This window comes from Labrus bergylta, chromosome 8, assembly GCF_963930695.1.
Source record: "Labrus bergylta chromosome 8, fLabBer1.1, whole genome shotgun sequence".
NCBI lineage: Eukaryota > Metazoa > Chordata > Actinopteri > Labriformes > Labridae > Labrus > Labrus bergylta.
The window spans coordinates 23,277,642-23,301,129 of NC_089202.1; the positions used below are offsets into that span (position 1 = coordinate 23,277,642).

General features: G+C 42.8%; 1 protein-coding gene across 2 annotated transcripts in view; it reads right to left on the reverse strand.

The window, feature by feature from the left end:
• Window positions 1–23,488, reverse strand: part of dgkb (diacylglycerol kinase, beta) — a 73,352-nt gene that overhangs the window by 30,626 nt on the left and 19,238 nt on the right. For both annotated transcript variants that reach the window (XM_065958074.1, XM_020653612.3), the window contains 13 exons: window positions 22,282–22,331; window positions 19,495–19,569; window positions 19,083–19,202; window positions 18,055–18,172; window positions 16,624–16,712; window positions 16,165–16,281; window positions 15,690–15,788; window positions 14,322–14,423; window positions 12,121–12,194; window positions 11,293–11,367; window positions 7,827–7,912; window positions 6,507–6,596; window positions 5,425–5,585 (listed from right to left, as the gene is read on the reverse strand). In XM_065958074.1, the coding sequence (XP_065814146.1) occupies window positions 5,425–5,585; window positions 6,507–6,596; window positions 7,827–7,912; window positions 11,293–11,367; window positions 12,121–12,194; window positions 14,322–14,423; window positions 15,690–15,788; window positions 16,165–16,281; window positions 16,624–16,712; window positions 18,055–18,172; window positions 19,083–19,202; window positions 19,495–19,569; window positions 22,282–22,331 (1,256 nt within the window). The remainder of the gene's footprint in view (window positions 1–5,424; window positions 5,586–6,506; window positions 6,597–7,826; window positions 7,913–11,292; window positions 11,368–12,120; window positions 12,195–14,321; window positions 14,424–15,689; window positions 15,789–16,164; window positions 16,282–16,623; window positions 16,713–18,054; window positions 18,173–19,082; window positions 19,203–19,494; window positions 19,570–22,281; window positions 22,332–23,488) is intronic.

Below are 23,488 nucleotides of genomic sequence, written 5' to 3' on the forward strand. Positions count from 1 at the left end.
ATATGCATGAAGTCCGTTATGTCGTAAAGTATGCAGAGGACTTTGTCAACAGATTGCAGAGTCTTAGAGTAATGAACGACACAGATTAACGCCGCTGAAATTTCCTTTAATTTACACTTCTAAGTCGGGAGTCAGCAGGAAAAACGCTGGCAGGAAAAAGAGAGACCAAACTCTCGACAAAGTCAGCAAACTCGTCCGGCTCTGAACATCTCAGGGAAAGAGTGAGACAAAGTTGGGAGTAAACTTTTCGGGCTTGTTCCTCTTCCCCCCACTTCCACTGAAGCAATCTGTTTTGACCCGCTCCGTTTTGAGTGGCACTATTGAAACTGCACATACAGGGAGGACCCCCTGCTAGCTCTCTGAACACACATTTAGGGGGAAAGCCAAAAGAGAGGAGGGGGAAGAAGGAAAAAAAAAAAATCAATGGAGCTTCTCTTGATGTCTCTTCAAGACGCTGTAAGCAGAAGACCAAAAGAATCCTTCCCGATCCCCGCAGACTCACCTCACGCTTCCAACGCGAGCCAGAGAGGCGAGATGATGGATGTATCTGAGAGAGTGTAGTAACTTGATTCTCTTACAAACAGGACAATAGCTGCAAACAAGAGAGCGGGAGCAGCAGAGGTTGTCTCCCCTTTGGTTTGAGCTCTATTATCTGAGATCTGTACAAGAGCAGCTGCGGCTTCGGCAACAGTAAACACCGATTTCAAGCAGTCACGAGTGAGTACGGCAATTTGTCACTCTGCAGCCGAGCAGCGCGCGCTTTAAGTGCATCAATAAAGAGGCCTCACACCGATACGGGCAGAAATCCACGTCCCGAAGAATAGAAAGTATTTACATGATTATATTACCCTCATCTACACTCTCACACATGCACACACACACACCCTTTGTTCAGTGCCCCCCCATCCTACTGTATCTTTTCCTTTTGTAATAACCACATCTCTACTTGTGCATCAAGTATTTTTTTTTAAAGCACAATATATTTCCAAGTAGAGTGAGTGTCTGTGTAAGGACTTTGCAATGACCTGATGTTTGTTTGAACATATTCTGGTCTTTTTTTCCTTTGTATTCGTACTGTAATGTGTCGTATGCAAGGCTGGAATGACAGGCGGAAAGGGAGCCACAGGTCAAACTGGAGCCCATGCAGCAAATATGGTGTGTCATTTGATCATAGACTGTAAATATTAATGGATGAAGCCTGAGTGATGTCCCCCATTTGTTACTGCAGGGCGCTCATCGGCAGCAGCCGCCATGTTGGAAATGCTGTCTCAACCTAACTTTCAGTCAACCTAACGCCAGGCTGAGAGCTGGAGCTGAGGCGGGTTTTAAGCCTCTTGTCAAACCGTTACATCACGCCCACCTGTCAATCATGTCAGCTAGGTGCCTAACTATGGATAACAGGTTCCGTTCATGAAATCAAAACAGATAAAAAAAATAAAAATTAACCCCCCATAAAACAATAACTAATCAGACCTATTTGTTTTTTTTGAACCAGGCTGTAAACATGTTAATCTCTGCTGTAAAAACAGGCTTTTTTGAATGGGTGTGCATGTGACTTCCTGTGTTCCTGCAGCCAGCCTCTAGTGGACACTTGAGGAACTGCAGGATTTTGCGCTTCATTTTTCAAGACCGGAGGTTGCCAATGCATTTGATAAAGGTTGTAAAACCAATTAAAAGAGTTTGAGTGAGTCACAGTATCAACACATGTAGAACAAATTCACCTCTTCAGGCTTTGACCCTCTCACTGCAGCGGGGCGTTTTTCCACTCTCTCTCTCCCCCTAGCTGCCTTCGAATAATTACCAATGTAAAACTCTGGCACCCAAATTAATACAGGACATGTGTAATGTCCTCCCATAGCTCAAAGTTTAGTCCAATTATGAGTGGGCCCCAGCGCTTTGATGTGCCTTTCACTACGGGGGAGAATAATGGCTTTGACAGGAGCGCCGGGGTCATTAGGGCGACTGACTGCATTATGGTAGCGGGGTGCGCTCTTGTGATTAGTTCTGTCTCTCACCCCTGGCCCTGATTGAGATCATTACACTTCACGTCACTTCCACATCCTCCCAAAGGGATGGCGACATTAATTCTCAATCCTGCGGGGCCGTGGCAGAAGGTTAGGGTGGAAGAATTTACCGAGAAATGATCCTGAATCTTTTTTTTTGAATCACCTGGATTCTCGTTTTTTTAAATGAACTTTTGATGTTCTCGTCTCTTCTTGAAATGCAGACATAAGTTTTGCAGCCGAAGTCTGAAAGAGAAGTCTGAAAACATTCACAAACACACTAATGTAAAGTCCTTTGACGTCTCCATACATTGGTGTTGACGCTTCGTCTCCGTGGCGGCTGCTACTGCTGATGCTTTGCTTTCGTCGGTGTCATTACAGAAACAATCTGCTCTCCATCTGCATAATCTCTGAGGTAATTACCAGCTTGACTTGTCTCATAATCTTTATTGTAATTTTTTTTTTTTTTTGCCAACGGAAAGCAAAAAAAAAAAAAAAAATCTGATGCAAAAATGTGTCACAAAATATTATATCACACTTGAATCCATAGAGAGCTCAAAGTCCTCTTAATCCCCCACAAACAACTTCATTTGTCATCATCACGCCTGCAGGGCACTAATCCCGCTAACAGTGCAAAGACAACGGGGGTTAGAATGACTTTATGCAGCACACACACACACAAGCCAAAGATGTTTCATTTTAATGGTCACACCTCTCCTCTCTCCTTTGAAGATGCAGAGTGGGGGGAAAAATCTAAGAGACCACCACCAACATTTTGTCTTTGTCAACTTTTAACTTTTTAGCTCGTCAATGTCTCGTCTTTGTTGTGGAAAAAAACACATTTTTTCATTGGAGACTTGCTATGATTTTCAGAGCAGATTTTCAGATCAAACAATGCTCTCCTCAGACACACCTCCTTCATCCCTCTCTTGCCCCGCCCCTCCCATCATGTTCCACTAGCAGGGTTCTGGGAGGCAGAGAAAACGTCGAGCAATGATCAACATCCAAAAACAAGATTCTGGGCACTGATTTGTCCATTTCAACGATCAGAGGGGGTGTGGTCTGATTCGAAGCTTTTCGCAGTTGATTATTTGTCTAAATAATATTCAAGTGTGTGGCGTCGATATGATTATTTTACTGCTCGCCATCAAGTTGGAGCCTTCCTCGATCTGCAGTCTTAAACATCAAACAAGTTTAGAAGTTCGAAAAGGAGTGGGAAGATGTATAAAGATTCTGTCTACACTATAAAAAACTTGGTTTTAAATAAAGTTAAAGAGACATAGCTGTTGACAAGCGGCCTCCCCTCCCCGGTCACAATAAATAACACAGAGAATATAGTTCTAACTTGTTTTTTTTACATTTATTCCGTGGAATTAATGCACTTAAACACGAGGATCATCCCTCCGAGTCACACTGTAACAACTTCCCCATATGTTCATCCCTGCAGACGGATGACAGCCATTGTTCTCCTCTATCACAATGTTAACAAGAGCTGTCCTTTAACATCCTCTAACGCGGCCATTAGGGGCCCCGGCTGGAGGTGTTATTCAACTAACATTTGAGAGGCCATGCATCACTTACGTCCCTGCCACAGTCTGCAGGAAAACTCACAACATCCACGGGCTCCCTCCTCTACCACCTGCAAATGTCAATTACCATATTTCCCCCCTGACATTTATCAGTAATGGCTAACATGAGCTACGTAAAATCAGTGTCATTATGGTGGAGATGGACAGGGGAGGGGGATGCTGGAAGCTACGTAACCCTGTGAAAACACATAACCCGGCCTGTTTCTCAATCAGACACACTTCAGGTTTGAGCACATCTCAATAAAGGCCTAACACGAATGTGATCAAAACAAATAAATTGACTTGTTATGCTGTTACCCCCAGCACTGTGCCCTGTTCATAAAAATAGTTATTAGCCAAGTCGAATCAGTGAGTCGGTGCACAGCACACGAGCAGATTGCATCTTTGTTCTGTTTAAGTTTATTTTTAGGTTAAGCTGTTTACTGGCACCTTTTCCATCCTGTGACCAAGACGATTGTCCCGATAATTAAACTTGACTTTAGTGTGGAAGAGTTTTTTTTTTAAAAAGGTGCTATGTGCTTCTTTCTCCGGCTGTGAGCTGAAATCCTGCTTCCACAGTCAGGTTTGGGTTCTTCTTTCTCCGTGTTCATGGTTCAGAGCGCATCGTGCGGAAAGGATTTTTTTTCATTTTTTGCAAACCAAAAAAAAGAAGAAAGAATTAGAGGATTCAGAAAGGCAAAGCTCACTTTTGAGGGGAGTACTTCTTATAACTTGTAAGGGTGACATTATATTGACAACCTTTCTGAAGACAAAAAATGAAGCTGATGCGGAAGTGCTAAATCCTGCAGTTCCTCGAGTGTCCACTAGAGGCTGGCTGCAGAAGGACCAGTAGTCACATACACACCCATTCAAAAAAGCCTGTTTTTACAGCAGAAATTAACATGTTTAGAGTCTGGTTTACAAAACCAAATAGGTCTGATTAGTTATTGTTTGATCAACACACACTGTACGGGGGTTGAATTTTTATTTTTTTTATCTGTTTTGAATTCATGAAGGATAAGAGTTATTCACAATAAGGCGTGTAGCTGACCTGATTGACAAGTTGGCGCGGTGTAACGGTTTGTCAGGAGGCTTAAACCCCGCCTCAGCTCCAGCTCTCAGCCTGTCGTTAGGTTGACTGAAAGTTAAGGTGGGTGACGTCACTCAGGCATAATATTTACAGTCCTACACCTACATAACCCTCAAACTCTATCGATAATTAATTATCATGCAAGAATGAAATGTCTTAAAAGTCGTCTCAGTGCACTGCCTGACGTGTGACTTGTTATATCGTTGTTTGCATTGAGTGCACCTAATGAGTAACCTTGACATCATTTTTCTTGGTGGATTTCTTAAAAAAAAACTGTAGAATATTTAGGACTCACTGCTTTCAGCTTGAAGATTTAACTATTCAAAATGTGAACAAAAAGCTGATTAAGGTGTCGGCCATTTTTTACACTTGTGAAAGTTAGAATCCCAGAGCTCCTGAGTGCAATCTTTTTCTTTTGTAGTCAGAGGCGTCTTGGTTTCAGCAAACCTGTTTTTTCTCGTTTGTATTTGTTGCAGCCTTCTGCTACAAAAAGAACTCATTGAATAAAACAAATATATGATTCAGTGGACTCCTCCTCTCAGATAGGATCCAAAGAAAGTACTGTAGCACTTGTATGAAACACTTGATCAGAAACGTTCAAAAGGTTTCCACCATAGACTGTAAATATTAATGGACGAAGCCAAAAGCAAACTTAAAATCATCAACAAGAAAAGAAGGTATCACTGCCCCGCTTGTCAACCTGAGACTGAATATCTTCCCTTGGCAAAGAGACCACCACAGACAGACAGACGGGGAGACTCACCACTCCGATGGAGAAGTAGTTGTTGACGATGCTGTAAGGCACCGGGTCGCCTCGCTCGTCCTTGTCAGTCGGCGTGACGTCGATCTTCCAGCGATCCAGCATCAACTCCGAGCTGTTCTCGATGTCCCGCATGATCTTCAGGAGGCTCTCGCCCTCGTAGCCTCAAGAGGGAAAAAACACAGACAATATAAAATGTATAAAAACAGGACTTCCTGCTGTAAAGTGCATCACTAAAGTAGTTTCTCTGACTGACTTTGGCCTGTTGTTAAATATCAGATACAGACCATGAGGTTGTAAAAATAAAAAAAAACCTTTCAAACAGAAAGGGTACAGAAAGCAAATAGCTGCAACAAGAAATGTGCAGTTTACACATAGTGCTTCACACTTGCAGAAAATTCCTGAAAAACTCCTGAAATACTGATATTTGCAGGAGGAGCTGCATGTGTGAACACAAACAGACAATTTTTTTCTCTCTGACTTTACCCGGAGTTTTTCCTGCCAGACCTCTAATAGTTTGTCCGTAAGTAGGCTGATGTGAGAACGAAGCAGGATATAATCAGGAGAATTCACCTCGAGCCAATAGGAGAGGGAGTGACGTTTCTATACTGTGACTGCTGCACAGTGCATAGGGTGTCTGCACTTTTTTCTTTACGTCACATCTTACCTCAGGAGACCCCCCTCCCGTCTGACAGGGATAGTCTCCCGCTGGGAGGAGCATATGTGAACACTCAGGTCAGGAGAATATCTGGAGAATGCTCAGGAAATTGTCTCAATATTTTCAGGAGTGCATGTGTGAAAACGGCTTACAGTGATTAACCTTTTTTATTTTCAATGTTGTTATCAATGCACAAATGACTTCTTATACATGTCTGTTGGACAGGAGAGTTTTCCAATGTACTTTTATATTTTTAAAGGTGTTTCCTTTCCTAAACAAACATCAATAATGACTCTTTATGTGATTATTTCACACTTTTAAAGAAAATTAAAGAAAAAAGTTACAAAAAAACCTCAACTACTTGTGCTTATAGCTGGAGAAATACTGTATACACGAAGTCATGTTTCTTTTCTAATTCTGTCAGTACCTCCTCCCCAGCGCAGACATCTTGCCAGGTCGTTGCCCGTGCCCAGAGGAAGTATGCACACGGGGGGGTTCCTGTCCAGGTTGGCCTTATCTGGAGCAGCGGGACAAAAATCACAACACAACATGAAACAAGGCCAAACAACACAACAACAACAAATTGCAGAGACAGAATCAAACCCATTCTGCAGCCCTGTTTGTAAAAAAAAAAAAAAAAACAACTACAGAACATCATGAATGTAGAGTCGAACCGTCTATTTCCAGAAACGTGTTTCGCCCAGCAGTTATTACCTCTCTTTGTTTTTGATTGATAAAAAATTGAGGCAATCTTTGAGAGAGCCACAACAAGACGCACGTCTTCACGAGCAGACGCAGGAGGACACACAGGTGATTCTTTATTTTCTCAAATGATGACTTGTTTGTTGTTTTCTAACTCACGTCATCAAAGCACTTTACCCCTGCTGAACAAGCAGGCACGTAAATAATTAAAGTGCTTACGTACAATTTTACAGGCTCATCAAAAAGAGTTATGTTGGATTGGATTTAAAAACGTATAGAAACAGATTTAATACCGGCAAAAAATGAAATAAAGTGTTTCAGTTTTGTTTTCTTGTTCTTGCACAAAGACAAGGGCTGCAGTGAGAAGCTACACCAAAGGAGGTTTGGGAGAAGCGACTGTATGAAGAATGGACAACGAAAAACTTTGCCTCAAGTGAAGCCAAAAGATTTAGAGCTGCCTGGCTGCAGTATAGGTCATAAACCTCGCCTCCTCTATGTTAACAGATAGGAAATGGACCAAGGAGGTCAGCAAAAAAAAAACTGGTCCATCCTAATTTTAAGTAACAATGATCAATTGCATTTTGCCACTAAATACTCACAATTCCCTCTTAAAGCCTGTTTCAAAATGGAAACCCTGTCTTCTTAAAATTATATAAGCCTTTATTCTTATGTTACCGACGTAAGTGGGCCCAGTGACATCAACTGTCACACCAGATATCAGTTAGCCTATAGCCATTCCAGGACCAGTATAAAGTCAGGACACCAGAAAAGAAAGAAAATAACTTCTTAACAAACTTATTTCATTTGGCGTCAAAGGCTGATACGAGCCAGGCTGAGGAAGCTAATGTTAGCCAGGAGGCTAGCGCCAACAGTACTGATTGAATGTGCAAACGTTGATTTTAACCTAATCCTGGAAGTGTGCGTTCATCAGGCTTTTAGCGGCCCAGACATTTCTGCAGGCGGACATGTCAGATACATTTTTCTCAAACCTTCTTAAGGAAGTTCTGACGTCAAATGAAATGACAGTTAGGAATTTAAAATGTACCTATGAAGTCCAGGATCCAGCCCACGGTGCCGTCTCCTCCACAGGCCAAGACTCTGAAGTTTGGAACGTCCCTGAAGAAGTTCAACCTGCAGACAGAAACACAAACTTTGCACACCGCTGCTACACAACAACTTTGCTTTCTCAATTGAAGTGTTTGAATGTCAATCCCAGGTCAAAAATATCAGTCACATCTTTGTCTGTGTCTTATTCAAAGCTTTGAGGTTCCCGTTGAGTAACTGCTCGAGTAGCAGCAGATATACTCTTGAAAGCGATAAAAATGTTGTGTTAGCATGCTAATGTTAGCGCTCTTTAATTAGCTCGTAGCTTCACATTGAATGTAAACTGACACAGAATGAGCGTGATCAAAAAACTCTTACTAACATCCAAATAATCAGTGCGAATGTTCTTCTTCTCTCTAGTTCTTGACTAAAACAGCTTTTATACACAAGGGGAGGAGCCGGCCGTCCCGTCCATGTAAACACGGCTCTGACAACAACACAGCCAGCGGGACTCGAGCTTCTCCCTCATTGTAGACAGTCATGACTCAGAGACATTTACACAGGATAGACTTGATTTCTGCTGTATTTATGTGTAATATGTTGCACAGTCTTCCTTTAATTTATCAGTGTAAAAGTGTAGCTTTACATTTGAAGTGTTGTGCGTTTTATCACCTTTTTAATTGATTTTCAAGTGTTTTTATTTTATTTAAAATGAGTAATTTTTCACCTCTTTCCTTCATATTTTTGGTTTCTCTTGTTGCCAGGGTGTTGCCGATGAGCCTGGTGAGGATGACCTTGATTTCTGCTTTATTTATGTGTAACATGTTGCACATTTGGCAGATATTTTTTTACTAATTTGAAGCATTTCAAGCCTTATCCTTCTTTTGTAAAATCTTGATATAAAATGTTTATCTGGACATTTCAGGACAATGTCACTTATAGTATGTCTAATGAGATATTGTCAATAGATATTAGTCAAATGCATTTGGTAAGATTTGAGTTTTTGCAGTCTTTCAAATTTAAGATTAAAATTAATTTTACAAAATTAATTAAAAAATGATCTATTTAAATCCATCCAATAGCCCTCTGGATGTGATGAAAGAGTTAAAATATCTGAAGATGACATTCTGCAGCCTTGAGTAGTTATTTCTGCAGCCTTGTGTGCCATCATTCAGCAGCTTTCCTGCTTGTTTTTCAACAGTTTTGTGCTCATTAAGATATTTTATTGAGTTTTGAACAAAGGATGAGCCCTCTCTCTTTTTATTTCTGCTCCAGAAATGAATTTTGATGAGGCATTTAAAGATCTGGATGTTATTAAGACGTATCGGCGAACCCCCTGCAGCCTCTCCTGACAAGAAGAGAAAGTGTTGTGTGTTCATGTCACAGACTGTGAGCGACTTTGAGCCGGTCGCTTCGCTGCAAACCTCCTCCTAATCCAACAAATAACACATGTGGCACTGACAATTATTCATCAGCGAGCTAGCCTGCCTGTTGGACGGCTAATTGGATCATGACAGGCAATGTTCAGTCCAACTTCTTCCGTTCCTTCACAATAACTGAGCGCTAACTGAATGAGCCAGCCTCGCGGCCTCGTATGGCGGGTAAATGATTCGCTCAATTACTCTCCAACTGGGACCACAAACCCTATTAAACGCAAAAACAGACGGCCGCCAACATGAAAGGCAACTTCGGGGATGTTTAAATACCAAGAAACAAACACTTAATTTGCAGTGATTGCATTAGCGAGGCAAGCTAATTGACAGCAGTGCGTGCGGCTGCCTCGGCCTGCAGTAGTCCGACGGTGACCGGTCAGCTCGCTAATGTGCGCCGCAGTGTGTGTGTGTGTGTGTGCAGTGTGTGTGTGTGCAGCTCTGGGGAGGAGCTCCAGGTGATGTTTAAAGGCCACGTGTTGGGACGGCAACAAAGACTAAGAAAACAAAAAAAAAAACATCAGACGGAAGGTCAAGCTCTGAAAAGTAGGAGCTGCGTCGGCACAATCTGAGCCCCGTGGAGTTTTTTTGTCCCCTGCGTGTGCCGCTGTGTATTTATTTTTTATAAGCCACGAAGATTCTGTTTTCAGATCTAATCAATGCCAAACAACCATGCAGCACGGCGGCGAGGCATTCCTGTACGTTTCGACGCCCCCCGCTGCATGTAAATGATGCACTCATTCTCTTAATCGTGGATGTGGACCATAAGAGAGCGGGCGCCGGCTCCTCGTCTGTATGCGTGATCACATGTGTGTATGGCGACGGGCTCACCCCTCTCTATCTGCGTGGTCACCGGCTCTCCGTTCACATACGGCTTATGCATATGAAGCCTGCAGCATGAGTCTGTCGTCTGCACGATTGGTTATGTGGAGGACTCACCTCATTTGTGTGTCTGTGTGAGCGAGGGAAGTGACTGAAGGCTCTAATACCGCAGGCCTCTCTTTGCATGTGAAGCTGGTTATTATATGTGAGCAACCAGATCATGGTACGCCTCCTGTCTGTCTTTGTCTTTCTTTTGTTTTGATGCCAACACACAAAGAAAAAAGAAAGGTCATTACGACGTATATTTAAAAAAAAAGTCTGAGGTGGCTCGAAGCTAAAGCTCAGTGTGCTCGAGATATCTGAAGAAGTGCATCGGAAAAAGGACATTTTATTTTGTTTTTTTGAAGTTGTTACTTGTTATCTTTGGTTAAAAATATTAAAAACAGGAAAAGGATAAACACTTTTAAAGTTCATGTTTCTACCTTTGTCTTCAAACAGAACTAAGACATTTTCATAACAGTCATTTACGTTTCATTTCCATTGTTTTTTTTAACTTGCTGTACTGGGTCGTCATGTTTTAACTGGTCCCTAATAAGCATTAAATACCTCCTGGACGAATTTAATGACATTATTGGTGACGACGATGACTCATCAACCATTCAGATTGTTCGGATGCTGAGCTGATTAGAACTCTCTTGAACAGCTGTAGATGTTGTGTCCTGCCTCTGGTCACTTCCTGTCAGCACCTCCGGTCACTTCCTGTCAGCACCTGTGTGTCCAATCAGACTTAAAGCTGTTCATTTGCACTTCTTGTCGTTGTTTCCTCCTCTCTAGATCTTTGCTTGTGTTGTTCTTACTCTCTGATGTGCATCACTTTGGATAAAAGCATCTGATGAAAGAATTTCATATAGCAGACGCTTTTATCCAAAGCGACGCACATCAGAGAGTAAGAACAAGCTTTAAGTCTGATCGGACACACAGGTGCTGACAGGAAGTGACCAGAGGTGCTGGCAGGAAGTGACCAAGGTTTAAAAACTATATTTATATTGTCATCATCATCTACAGCTTCTCATGGGAATTGTAATCAGCGTCACATCATCCTAAACATCATCATCATCCAAACTCTTTCATCCCTCCAGGCCTCAGCGTCGGTCACATGACCAGAAGCTTTGAATAGACACCTAAAAAATAGTTCAAAGATGTTTGTCCACATACCCCGGCATGGGTCCGTTTTTGGCCAGGTTGTACACCTGCCTCGGGTTCAGGAGGTACTGGAACTTTCTGTAGATCCTACAGGACAGAGAGAGGCAGACGGGTCACTTCAGAAATACACCAGGGACAAACGACTATTCTATCTTCACTGTCACTTTGACACTTTGTTTCTTGTCCTGTGTTGGCCCGACTCACTCACTGAAAAATAGATCAACCTTGGAGGTATGAATAAAGTCACTATACAGTATATTTTTTAAAAAAAAAGGGAAATTTAGTATAGTCATAAGCCAGCGTCCAATCAGAGCGTGACTCTGCAGTGGACTGGGCAGTGGGGTGGGACGTGCCCCTCGTCCCCCCGAGGTGAAACCATTAGAAAGACTAATTCATTTTAATTTCAATTTCATTATATCAACTGGCTGAAGTCGTATTTTGATCTCATAATTTAAACAAATGAGAGCCGGCGTAATAAGGAGTGAATGAATATGTTTCAGTAATAAGCCAATTAGCTCTGGGTTAAAGAACGGGGGACGAGTCGGGGGGACGAGTCGGGGGCCGTGACAGCCAGGAGAGAGAGGGGAGGGGGGAGAGAGAGAGAGAGAGAGGGAGAGAGAGAGAGGGGGAGAGAGAGATGGGGAGAGAGAGAGGAAGTGTGTGAGTGAGTGAGTGAGTGAGTGTGTGTGTTCTTTAGGTTCATGTCATTGTGTTTTTATTTGACTACGTGAGCCCGCAGCTCGGCGCCGGCGCTGCAGCCCCTCTGCGGGTCGGAGGAGCGGCTGAGGATGGGCGCTTCAGAGGCCTCTTGTAGCATGTTGAGACAGATTGTGTACTTACCTCTCGCCCTGCTTCCCCCCGCTCTTCGGATTGACAAACACGAGCAGAGGATGAGTGCCCTCTATTGTTGTGATCTGAATGGGAGATGTCAAAACAAACGGTCGGTGTTTGGAGACTGCAGGATGCTTCACAGGAATTCACTTTCAACACAGATCCCTCAGACGCTTCATCAAGTGTGCACGGCACTTCCAAGCCGTCGGGTTTATCTCATACTTTTTCCTGTTTCGGTGGCAGAGACACACAAGTGGTACCTGGCTACGGCAAAGAGTGGGCGCTCGTCTCTTCTTTACCTGAGCCCAGATTTAATCTTGAGTTAATTATAAAATCTAATTATAAGGCAGAGCAGTGATAAAGTCACTAAAAAGGTATTTCTTAAGCTAAATAAATCACATGAATGTTCCCTTAAAGGTGATTATTGGATCTAATAAGAAAGTGTAGTCAAAGGAAAAGGATCTTCAATCTTCCTTCGGTGGTAAAAATCCCATTAAAACAAAATCAGAACAACAACGTGTTGACTTCCCTACACGTCTGTGTCAATCAGCGCTGCCTCAAGTCAATGCCAGAAATTTCTCCTGTTATTTTTTAAAGGTGGCATTTTCCAAACACAGCCGTGCAATTTTTGCGTTTTAGCCAAAGGTACCAAAAGAAGAGTAACAAGAGTTGATTTTGAGGACTATTTTCAGTGGCTTATGAACACAAATCATTTGGGTTTTTTTGACAAGAAAAATAAGAAACTGTGAGCGGACAGAGAACAAGATGAATCAATCAGGCTTTGGTTTCACATTATAAATAGAATAAAATAAAACTAAATAAAAATTAGGACTTAAAGTGAGGTGTGTAGAGGCTGAAATGATAAAGTGACCTTACTATATTATCAGACATTAAGGAAACATGCTATGTTGAAGTGCTGGCTTCTCTGACAACAATGCAGCAGCCAGTACGTCCTCCTTCTAACTTTAGATTCTCGTCCTGAATGCTCTGGATTTGTTTGGACCAGAGCAGGTAGGCGGTTTTAAGGCACCCCCCACACGGCCGTTTTGGACGCCCCTCGGTTTGCCAGATATGAGAGCAGTTATCAGGTCAAACCAACAGGTGTTGCAGCGATGGAAGGAGGGAAAGAGAACTGGTTCAGATAGAAGTGATTGTACCCGACCTAAAAAGCCTCTGCATGTTTCTAATAAGCTCCACGAGCAGAAACGTGCTCAAACTAGGATCAATGTTGGAGATGCTTTTGAAAAATGGAGAGAGGTTAGAACGCAGAAAGGTTTACAGACCGATGCAGAGCTGGATAAACACTGAAGCTTCAGTGTCCACCACATGGCATCCTGTGTGAACATCGACTCTAGAGAGGAGGGGGGCGGGGGGGAGACAGATCTTATCTTACTCTTCTTCCTTAACAGTATTAGATCGGCTGTTTAATACTTTTATTTTTACTCTGTTTTCATTTTTTCTGCACGAAAACACCTTAAAAATGTTCTTGAATTTATAAGCCTATTTGGCAATAAGACAGATTCTGACTCGCTCCTCATATCTAACATGTTTTTGTCTCTGCTCACAGGTTGTCGGGCGGTTTGATATCCCAGCTTCCTCTGCGTGGCGTTCAAACTGCGGCCTGCAGATCTCACAAAGAGCCACATAAACAACTCTCTGATGCTGTGTCCCTCTCCCTGCACTCACTCGCCCTGCGCTCTCTCCCTGACACAGATGAAGCGCTTAACTCCCCCTGTCTGCTATCCCAGCAGGCCGAGGGTGAATTAACGAGCGCCCTGTCCGGTCCGGAGTGATCCATTACTTCCTGTAATTATAAATAATAATCTTGATTATTATGCTGGTTAGCCGACGAGGGAGCAGAGATGGATGTGCTGGGCGACATGATTCATCATATTTCTCTCCCCGGCTCAGACGAGCAGCGGCAGGTTTCCATCGCCGGCGTGCCGGCTGACAGAGCGAGGATCAGACTGAACGGAGCTCTGCTGCGTTGCACTGAGCGCCATCAGGGCCTGCGGAGAACCGTCATATGTCCACATACAGACGGCAGAGGCTCGTTTTAAAACAGGATAGAGGAAACGCAGGGGGAATCCTAAAACAATTATTATGACTGCCGGTCCACCATGAATGTAAACAAAGCCTCCCACTAACACTGGAGTGGCTCAGATTAACCCCAAAACAAAGAGTAACCACTGAGGTCACACAAGCCTCACCTGCAGACCCTGACCGTCCACTGTGACCGAGTTCGCTCTCTGCATCTTCCCTCGGCTCGACTGACTCGAGCGCGAGTCTTTCCTCAGCGTCGTCTGCCTTTCCTGGGGGGTTAAAGGTCAAACCGTGAGTCCCTTGGAGGAGCTTTAAAAATGTTTCATAGGATAATTCTACAGCTCCTACAAACCGTACAGGAAGAAAATAATCATATCACCAAATAAAAAAAAAACTTTTTAAAAAACAAGTGAATTTGTCCAATTATTGTCTCATAATTGGCCTATGTGCATTTAAATTCCCCCCTGTGGACAAATACAGTTTTTTCTTTCATTGAATTTAAATAATTTTAGATGTATTTTTACTCCGCATATTGAAAAACGTGAGTTGTGTTTTGGAAGAGGAAGCCTTTATGGTTTAAGATTTGATCTAGACACCTAGGAGAAAAGGCAGAATACACTATTTAAGACTGAGCTGTAAAAGCAGCGTTAAACTTAGTAATGGTGTTTTGAACCGCTGCAGCTGTATGTATGTATGTATGTATGGAGGGGGTATTTTAAAAGCTGGGAGGGGTTGGGCACCATGTGTGCACAACAGGTAAATAAAATACAATCAATCAATCATGTGAAGGATGATTGTTAAGGATCTAACGATTCACTCAATTCACAATACGATAATATCGGTAATATCTGCACACAGTTTTTGTCTCGTCTGTTATCTTCCCACCTCTTTCATTTTCTGTCTTGGAGAAGCCAAAATGCTTCCACACCTGAATTTCTAAATCTTGCTCTGCAGCTGCTGACGCTCACCATATTATTGTGATTCCTTTTTCAGAGTACCGATTTGAATCTTTTGAATGGATTTTTAAATGCCTCACGATTAATCTTTACCTAATGATTGTTATTGAAATGTTTCATCTCGAGTCGTTTTGAATGTTTGACCACGTGAGCCGATCAGCATACAAATCTAAATAAATGGATATGACCCAATTAAAAAAAAGATCATCACCCAAAGAAAAACTGGGTGTGCGGGCATATCTTCCTCTTTCTCTTGATGCTGCTTGTATTTATTTATTTATTTTTTGTGTCTAATGTGAAACAAAACTAAAACAAAACCAGAGCTGAGGAAGCCAAAATAATCAACAACACAAAGAGGATCATCTTTGATTTTAGAGAAACTTTACGAGCACTCTTGAGGTTTCACAACGTTTCCCTCTGAAATGGACTCTGGATTTTTTTTTTTTTTTTTTTTTTTTAGAAATAATCATCCTCCTGCTTGAACGGAGCTCGGTGGGAGAACACGGGGTTGATGATTGCATCCTCGGAGTCAAACAAGGTCAGACTCTCTCTCCGACCGGCGAGGAGCGAAAGTCTTACCAGGATGATGGGGCAGATCGAGTTCGGGGGCAGGATGTGATCCTTCAGGGGGCCGCAGTCACACTCTGGTTTGACGTGGGAGGCACACTTGTTATGGAGCTGGAGGAGAAGTAAGAAAGGTTATTGAAAAAAACAATAAAAAAAAAAATTAGACTTTACAAAGATTATATCTTGGAATTAAATGAAACCTCCTTTAAAAAAAAAAAAAAAAAAAAGAAAAGAAAAGAACGGTTATTAACCATGCAGCGTGTGACAGAAACAGTCCATGTTTAAGTCATTATTTCTATGATTTATTTGCTCTACATCTGTCTGTATCTGAGGTTTTTATGTTTCATGAACTCTCAGCCACAAACAAACGCTTTCTGGGTGTAAATTGGCGGAGGGTATCCGAGGTGCTAAAACAAAAACTAAAGTAGAAAAGGCAGTGGGGATCTAACGAGGAGGTGGCTGACTTCTCCTCGGGTGGTGTTCTTACCGTGATTTGACACCACACACAGTGGAGCCCGGTCAGGCCCTGGTAACACTTAACGGTTTTGTGACACTTGTCACACTTGGTGGGGCAGTTCCCCTCCACCCAGAAATGATGCATTACCTGCGGAGAGAGGCAGAGACGGCACACGGCGAGGGGGAAGAAGTGAGAAGAGGGAACATGGTGCTAGAAAAACAAGATTTTATTTACAACGTGGCAGAAGTGACACGACAATTAAAAAGAGAGCAGGAGGAGGAAGGAAAATAAACAAGACACAAAGTAAGAATGAGAGAAAGACGATGCTGTCTGTGCCTTTACACCTGATGCTTTCTGCTAGTTAGCAATGCTTAGCAGCAGATTGAGCTGTTTTTCATTCCATTAGAAGAAGAAAAACTCTCATCCTGAGCCCCGTGCAGCATCGCTGATCCGAGCGTGCCGACTGGTAAACACTCCAATTGGACGCACCTCTGTGTTTTTCTTGGTCTTCACGTAGGTTTTGATGCAGGACGGCGGAGCGCGGGCCACGCAGCGCTCGTGGACGGTGTACTTGCAGACTGGGGAAAGGGGGGAGACAAACGCAGTTGGAAACTTTGAGACAGACTCTTCACTGCAAACAATGAAATCTAAGCAGGTGTGTTTATCATCAGCTCAATGCTGGGTCCTGAAAATCACAAGTTGCTGTTGTGGGAGCAAACTCCCCCCCCTCCCTCCCCCTGCCCCCCTCCCTCCCCCTGCCCCCCCTCCTATCAGCGACAGTTGACCTTTGATCTCAAACCCTCTTCACCCCACAACAGAAACATTACACAACACGAACACACACATCAACACCTTTCTCAATTCTCTCTTCTCCCTCTCAAGGCCATCGTACCAAAGTAACACCTCCCCTCCCCTCCCCCCTTTCTCTTCCCTCCCCCTCTCTCTCTTTTCTCCCTCTCCGACTTTCATGTAAGAAGTTAAAATATCTGCCAATGCAGGGAACACATTTTACCCGCTGAGTGTCATGTGATGAGACGTCTAACAATATTTGGGAAGTGGTAATTTTCAGACTCTTAACTAGTAAAACGTGCTTTCCCCATTGGCAGATATTTAGACTCACAGCTCGTCATAAGGAAGTTTATTGTCATCATGGTCGTCTACAACGAAATTCAGAATGGCATTCTCAATGGAAGCAGACCTCAAAACACAAGACAAGAAGAGAAAGAAGCAGTATATTAATCAATAAAAATGTTCAAACCATTGTGGCCATGCTTCCCTATGACTACAAAAAAGTTTTTATGTTTTATATCCTGAATAGATTTTTTATCTGGACTTTTCAGGTGAATTTTGCCTACAAAACAAAGGCTAATATTTTTAAATCCAGAAATATGACGAGTACACTCGGTTAGCTTTGAGTTTTGAGCCGTCCTCATTCATGCACAGCCTGCTCCGACCTCCACCTCAGAGGAGAGGAAGTGTAGAGAACAGGAACGAGAGGAACACAAAGGAGAAATCCTTCCAGCATGTTATCCCATCTCCCCCTTATTCCATTTTTTTTCAGAACAATGAGTAAGGTCTATAACCTGCTCTTTTATTTTTTAAATTGGTGCTATACTAATAATTATTGATTGATAAATAAATTTGCCTTGTACCTGTTTTTCCTCACTTGAAACTGTAAAGGTGCAGTACGTTGTAAAATCAGACATTTTCACAATAACTACAAACATTCCACTTTGGCTTCAAGAAAAAAAAAAAATCTCCATCTTTGTGTTTAAATTTGATCAAAGAAAAAAAAACATTCATAATGTCGACAACACAACTCATGAGCAGACGGCGTTGGCCCAGTTCATTGCTCGGTCGGCCCCTCTGTGTATAAATGGATGTGTGTATTGAACTGTCAGCGGTCAGAGGATCACTCACACGAGCAGCAGAGCCCCTGCTTCCCCAGGCCGATCAGCATGTTGAGACACAGGTTACAGTACGCCGGCTTGTTGAAGTGCTTCAGTCTCCACACGTGCTGCCCGTCATCTTTGACATTCTGCAGCAACAAACAGAGCAGACGATGAGAGTCACAGTCTGAGTCACTGCTCCTCACTTAGTTTCATACACTGTCCTGAGCACATATGATCCTTTTTCCTTTTGCTTTGTTGTCCTGATTTGGTAAAACCGAGGTAATGCTCATTCATAAAATCTGACATGTTGGTGTGTATCTCTGCAGAAACTGGTCAAATGGTTCCATCTAGTGGACGTTTGATGAACTGCAGGCGACTTTTATCTGTTGGGGCTCACATAGCTGCAGCTTTATAAGTCCACATGTATGAGGGAAAACCTCTGATCATAACTTCCTTATTTGGGGACTTCAAATTGGATTTTTTTCAAGGATATATGCAGGAACAACGTCACTGTACATGCATGACTCTGAAACAAGAATTTATTTGACATTTTTCCTGGAAAATTACTAAAAATGATCCATTATTAAAAACTGTTTGTAGCCAAGCGGCAACCTCTGGTCTTGAAACATGAAGCCAATGCGAAAGTGCACAATCCTGCAGTTCGTCGATTGTCCACTAGAGGCTGGCTCCAGGAACAACTGATGTCACATACACACGACTGTACATGGGGTGATTCTTCTTTTAAATGGCTCCGTTTTGATTTTGTAAACGATACATGTTATCCATACTAAGGCGTGTAGCTGACCCGATTAACAGGTGGACGCGATGTAACGGTTCGTCAAGAGGCTTAAAACCCGCCTCAGCTCCAGCTCTCAGCCTGTTGTTAGGTTGACTGAAAGTTAGACTGAGACAGCATTTCCAGCATGGCGACTGCTGCAGATGAGCCTCCAGAGCCCCCTGCAGTGACTGATGACTGACATCACTCAAGCTTCCTCCAGTAATATTTACAGTCTGTGCTTGTAGCTCTATTTGTGTGGGTTTCTGAGGGGGACTCACCGTCTCCAGGCCCAACAGGACCAGCAGAGGGATGGTGGTCATGCCTCCCTGGATCCACTCCTCCAGTGACACTGTGCCGTCGTGGTCGTAGTCGATCTCTCGCATCATGTCCTGCAGGATCTGAGGTATGGACAAAACAGAAGTCACAAAACAGAAGAAGAGGTGGATGTTTTCAGTCCTGCACTTTTATATTTTAGAAGCTTCTGGATCCATGTGGGTTTAAAAAAAAACACATTTCACAAATCTCTAAATAATTTGCATTCCCTGTTATTACATCCAAATTGCTTTAGAAATAAAGTTGCAAAGATGCCACTGCTTGGAGAGAGAGACTATGAATTTGCTTGACAGAATAATTACCCCACACTCCATTGAGTACTGATTTCTGTGAAATGTTTGCAGCGTGAGTTCTTACTGGTTTCAGCTCGGTCACGTCCCATTCCAGGTACTCTGCCACGTGCATCATCTGGGAGATAATGTGCTCGAGCTCCTGTGGCGACAGCGCAGACACTCGTCATTACAGGCTCACAAACACTGTCTTTACCTTTGTGGATATTGCAGCCCTGCACTCGCTGATGTCACTGGATGTGTGTGGTGTGAATAGAGCGATAAACAGTTAGTAATAGCTGGTTCGCTCGTGTCCTTTGAGATGCTCAGAGGAGAAACAAAAGGCAGCGTGGGAAGAGCTCCGAGGCTGAGGCTTTAATTACAATGGTTGCTTTTTTTAGGGGGGACAGAGGAGGGTGACATTATGATCACGAGAGACCGAATCACTATGCTGCACCCTGGTTTTGTTAAATATTCCCCCAGTGTCATTAAGGACAGATTTGGGAGTTCTTCTCCTTGTTTAAAGTCTCTTCATGATTCAGTTTAAAGGTTTAAAAACACCTCATAGACTCTGACATCCTCTGGAGCATCTTTTCATGTTTTACAAGATGTCACACAAACGAGGAAAAACGTGATGTGAAAGACAACGTACGGACAGAACGAGTGTTTTTGCAGGAATAAATCGGTGTGATGTGGTAAGAAGCAGACTTTTTTGAAGTGCTAGAGGAGAAATTAGGTAACTAATGAGCAAAACACAAACATGAACTCTGAACTAAAATGTTCAACCTTTTCTTTTTCAAGAGGTCAAAAAAGCTCGGGCAACACTTGAACTGTGAAGAAGTGTTGTTGTTAAGACCACACCAAGCGAGACCAAGACATACCCGAGACCAGAGCCCCCCCGAGACCGAGACATGACAGGACAGGACCAGGACCAAGAGCATGAAGGCAGGGTGAGACCAAGTGGCAACCTCCGGTCTAGTTAAATGAAGCCAGTGCATAAGTGCAAAATCCTGCAGTTCATTGAGTGTGTGGACCGCACAGTTCTGTATTGTACAGTATCATCGTAAAATAACATACTGAATCATACCATGTCGTACCTTATCTATCGTACCGTAACACATCGTACTGCACCGTAACATATTCTATCTTATTGTACCTTACTGTAACATTTCATATCGTACCGCAGTGTATAATATCAAACCGTTGTATCGTAGTTGGTATTATTGTGTCAAATTTTGTTGTACCATTTATTCTTTATTATTAACAATTAACTTATTTGTTCCTATCAAAACTATTTCTTCTTTCTTTTTAGTCATTTTGTTTTTCACGGGGTTGTTTGTTTTTTTAATCGTGCAGAGTTTATACTTTAGATTTGAATGTTTCTGTCCTTACAGTAAGCTCTTTGACCAAATGAAAGGTTCTTTATTAAACAAGTCCTAAAACGTTGGATGAATAAATTGTGGAAGTATAAATGTAAACCTCGTCATTATGTACGCTCTCTGCTCTGTTTCAGTCCTCTCCGCCCTCCGAGACAATAATGTGAAACTAATAACGGGATTCATTTCAAAACCTCCTCCGCCCACTCTCCCCTCGCAGTCTCCCTCTTAACCCTCTAATTCAGACCCCACCCTCCTCGTTAACTCCCTCCAACACACACACACACACACACACACGCCTATATAACATATAACACGCATACATAAGCACCGCAGCTCCTTCATTCATAAATAAACCCAGGCTACACTTATTTCTCTCTTTCATCTATTTTCTGTCATCATATCTTTATCATGTGTCGGCTGGTGTTGGCAGCGATCGCATGAATTAAAAAACGTTGAAGCAGCATTTTCAATACAAACTGGACAAATGTAAATGCTGCAGATAATACTGAGTAGCTTTTATAAGAGCTATAATTCTGTACATTGACTAAATTAAGCACATTCTGTTTGTTGCCAATGTCCTCTATTTTTTCTTCTCTCCTGCAGGTTTTGTTTATTTTGTATCATCAACCATCGTTTAAGCCTTGGAAATCATGGAGGTTTCCCTCGTTTACAATGATGTCGAGATACAAAAACATGTTTGAGTGTGCATCAGTTTAATGTTGTTATCTCGATGGTTTCAAGTACAACCTGCACAAATAAAGAACGCAAACACAAAGAGCTGAAAGTCAGTCAACTGGTTGTTTTCACGTCAGCTCAGCCCGACTTCACGTTTAAACTTAAAGGCAGGGTTGGTCATTTTTGAAAAACTTGATTTTCATGATTTTGAAAGTAGCATTCCCTCAGTGCTCCGTCTGCATCCGCCCCCCCCCCCCCCCCCCTCCCCTCTGCCTCATGTATCATTCAGCGGTAAGTAAACTCACAGTATAAACTCTGTCATTGGTGAAGCGCTTTGAGTGTGGGCTAGTGCACGCAAGAGGTAGAGAACGAGCAGGGAGACAGGGAGGCGTCTGATTGGTTCATCAGACTGGTGCCTCGTGGCAGACATTGGTCAAAGTTTTTACAGACTTACAAACTGCTACAGATGACGGATTTTCTTGAGTTATGAGTTATTCATTTCTGTCAGGACCTAAAGACAATTTCAAACAAAATCTTAAAAAGTGGATCTGGAGGAAATTACCAACCCTGACTTTAAGTAGAGGGTGGCAGGAGAAATTCCTGGTAAAAAGTGTTTAATATTTGGCTGTTTGCGTTCACACATGCCCCCCACCTCGAAAACGATTTCAGGAGTTTGGTTCTAGTATGAAAGCAGCTCAGAAAGGTTTCAGGGGAAGCCATGCCCAACAATTTTCTGGGTTTTTCCAGGAGTGCATGTGTGAAAACATTTTTGCAGTTTTGCAAATGAGGGGAAGTTTTCTTTAAACAGGAGAAAAACGTACCGAGCTGTCCAGAGAGCCGTTTCCATCCGTGTCGTAGAGTCGAAACATAACTGTGGAGACAAAGACAAAATGTCAGGCAGCGCTCTGCACCCTCCCAAAGCTCTGAAGTAAACATTAAAAGCGGTTATTGGCAACAGCTCTCCATTCAGCACAACCCCCCCCCACCCCTCCTCTCTTTGTGTTAATGTCACTGTGTACTTCATTGCATGATGCAAACACAAAGCAAACACACAATCTCTGCAGAGACTCTGAATGCTGCAACAATGCAAATGTGTCACCACAAATCAGCTGTGATTGGCTCGTCCTCTTTCATCCCATTGATTCATGAAGTCTCAATGTAAAAGAATCGTAACCACAGAAAAACAAAAACCTTTCCGTGATAATCACCAGCCTCAAAAGGTGCTCACACCACCTCCACCTAATGGAGGTGCAGCAGAAGGCAGTTACTGACATCATGAGGACGTCACATGGCTTCTCGTCAGCCCCACTAACGAGGAGCTAATTGCCAGTTTCCTGTGTGGGTGTGATGTTTTGGAGGGGGAAGGAGGGGAGTTATGGTGATGGTGTTACCAGGAGGTGATTGTGGTGACTCAAGGTCAGACGCCCCGTCAAACGGACACAAGTGCAAAAGATGGAGAGAGTTTGTTGTTCAGTTCAATCTGCTGTGTGTTGGACGGAGAAAACTTTCCGCGATTGAGACTCAGGAGAGAAAAATTAAAAAATCTTAAATCAAGCGTAAGAAAAACCCAATCATTTTAGAAAGAGATCAACCATTTCCAGGGCTCAGGACTCGTCAATTAATCCATCTCTTGTTAAACAGCATTTCATTATTTGCGTGTAAGTCAGCGACAGTGAGAGAGAGGTCAACATTTTCTCCTGGGACTACTGTCCTTGTTATCTCAAGTGGTGATCTCGAGAAAACTGGCTAAAACTACTCTTTAAAGGGAAAACTGAGTAAAATAATATGTATGGAAGCGCTGATGTTGCAGAGGCTGAGGTCCTCCAGGTGAGGGGGACCTGGGTTCAGCTCCTTTCCCGCTCCACACTATCTCTCCCTGGTGTATTGTTCTGTCCACTGTCCGGTCGAAAATAGCCTCGACGCAAAAGCTCAAAAACGAAATCTTTTAAAAAACGATTAAAAAAAGGTTCAATCAGTGAGATGTGTAGTGAGTGAAATGATAAAGTGACCTTACCGTATGATCAGACA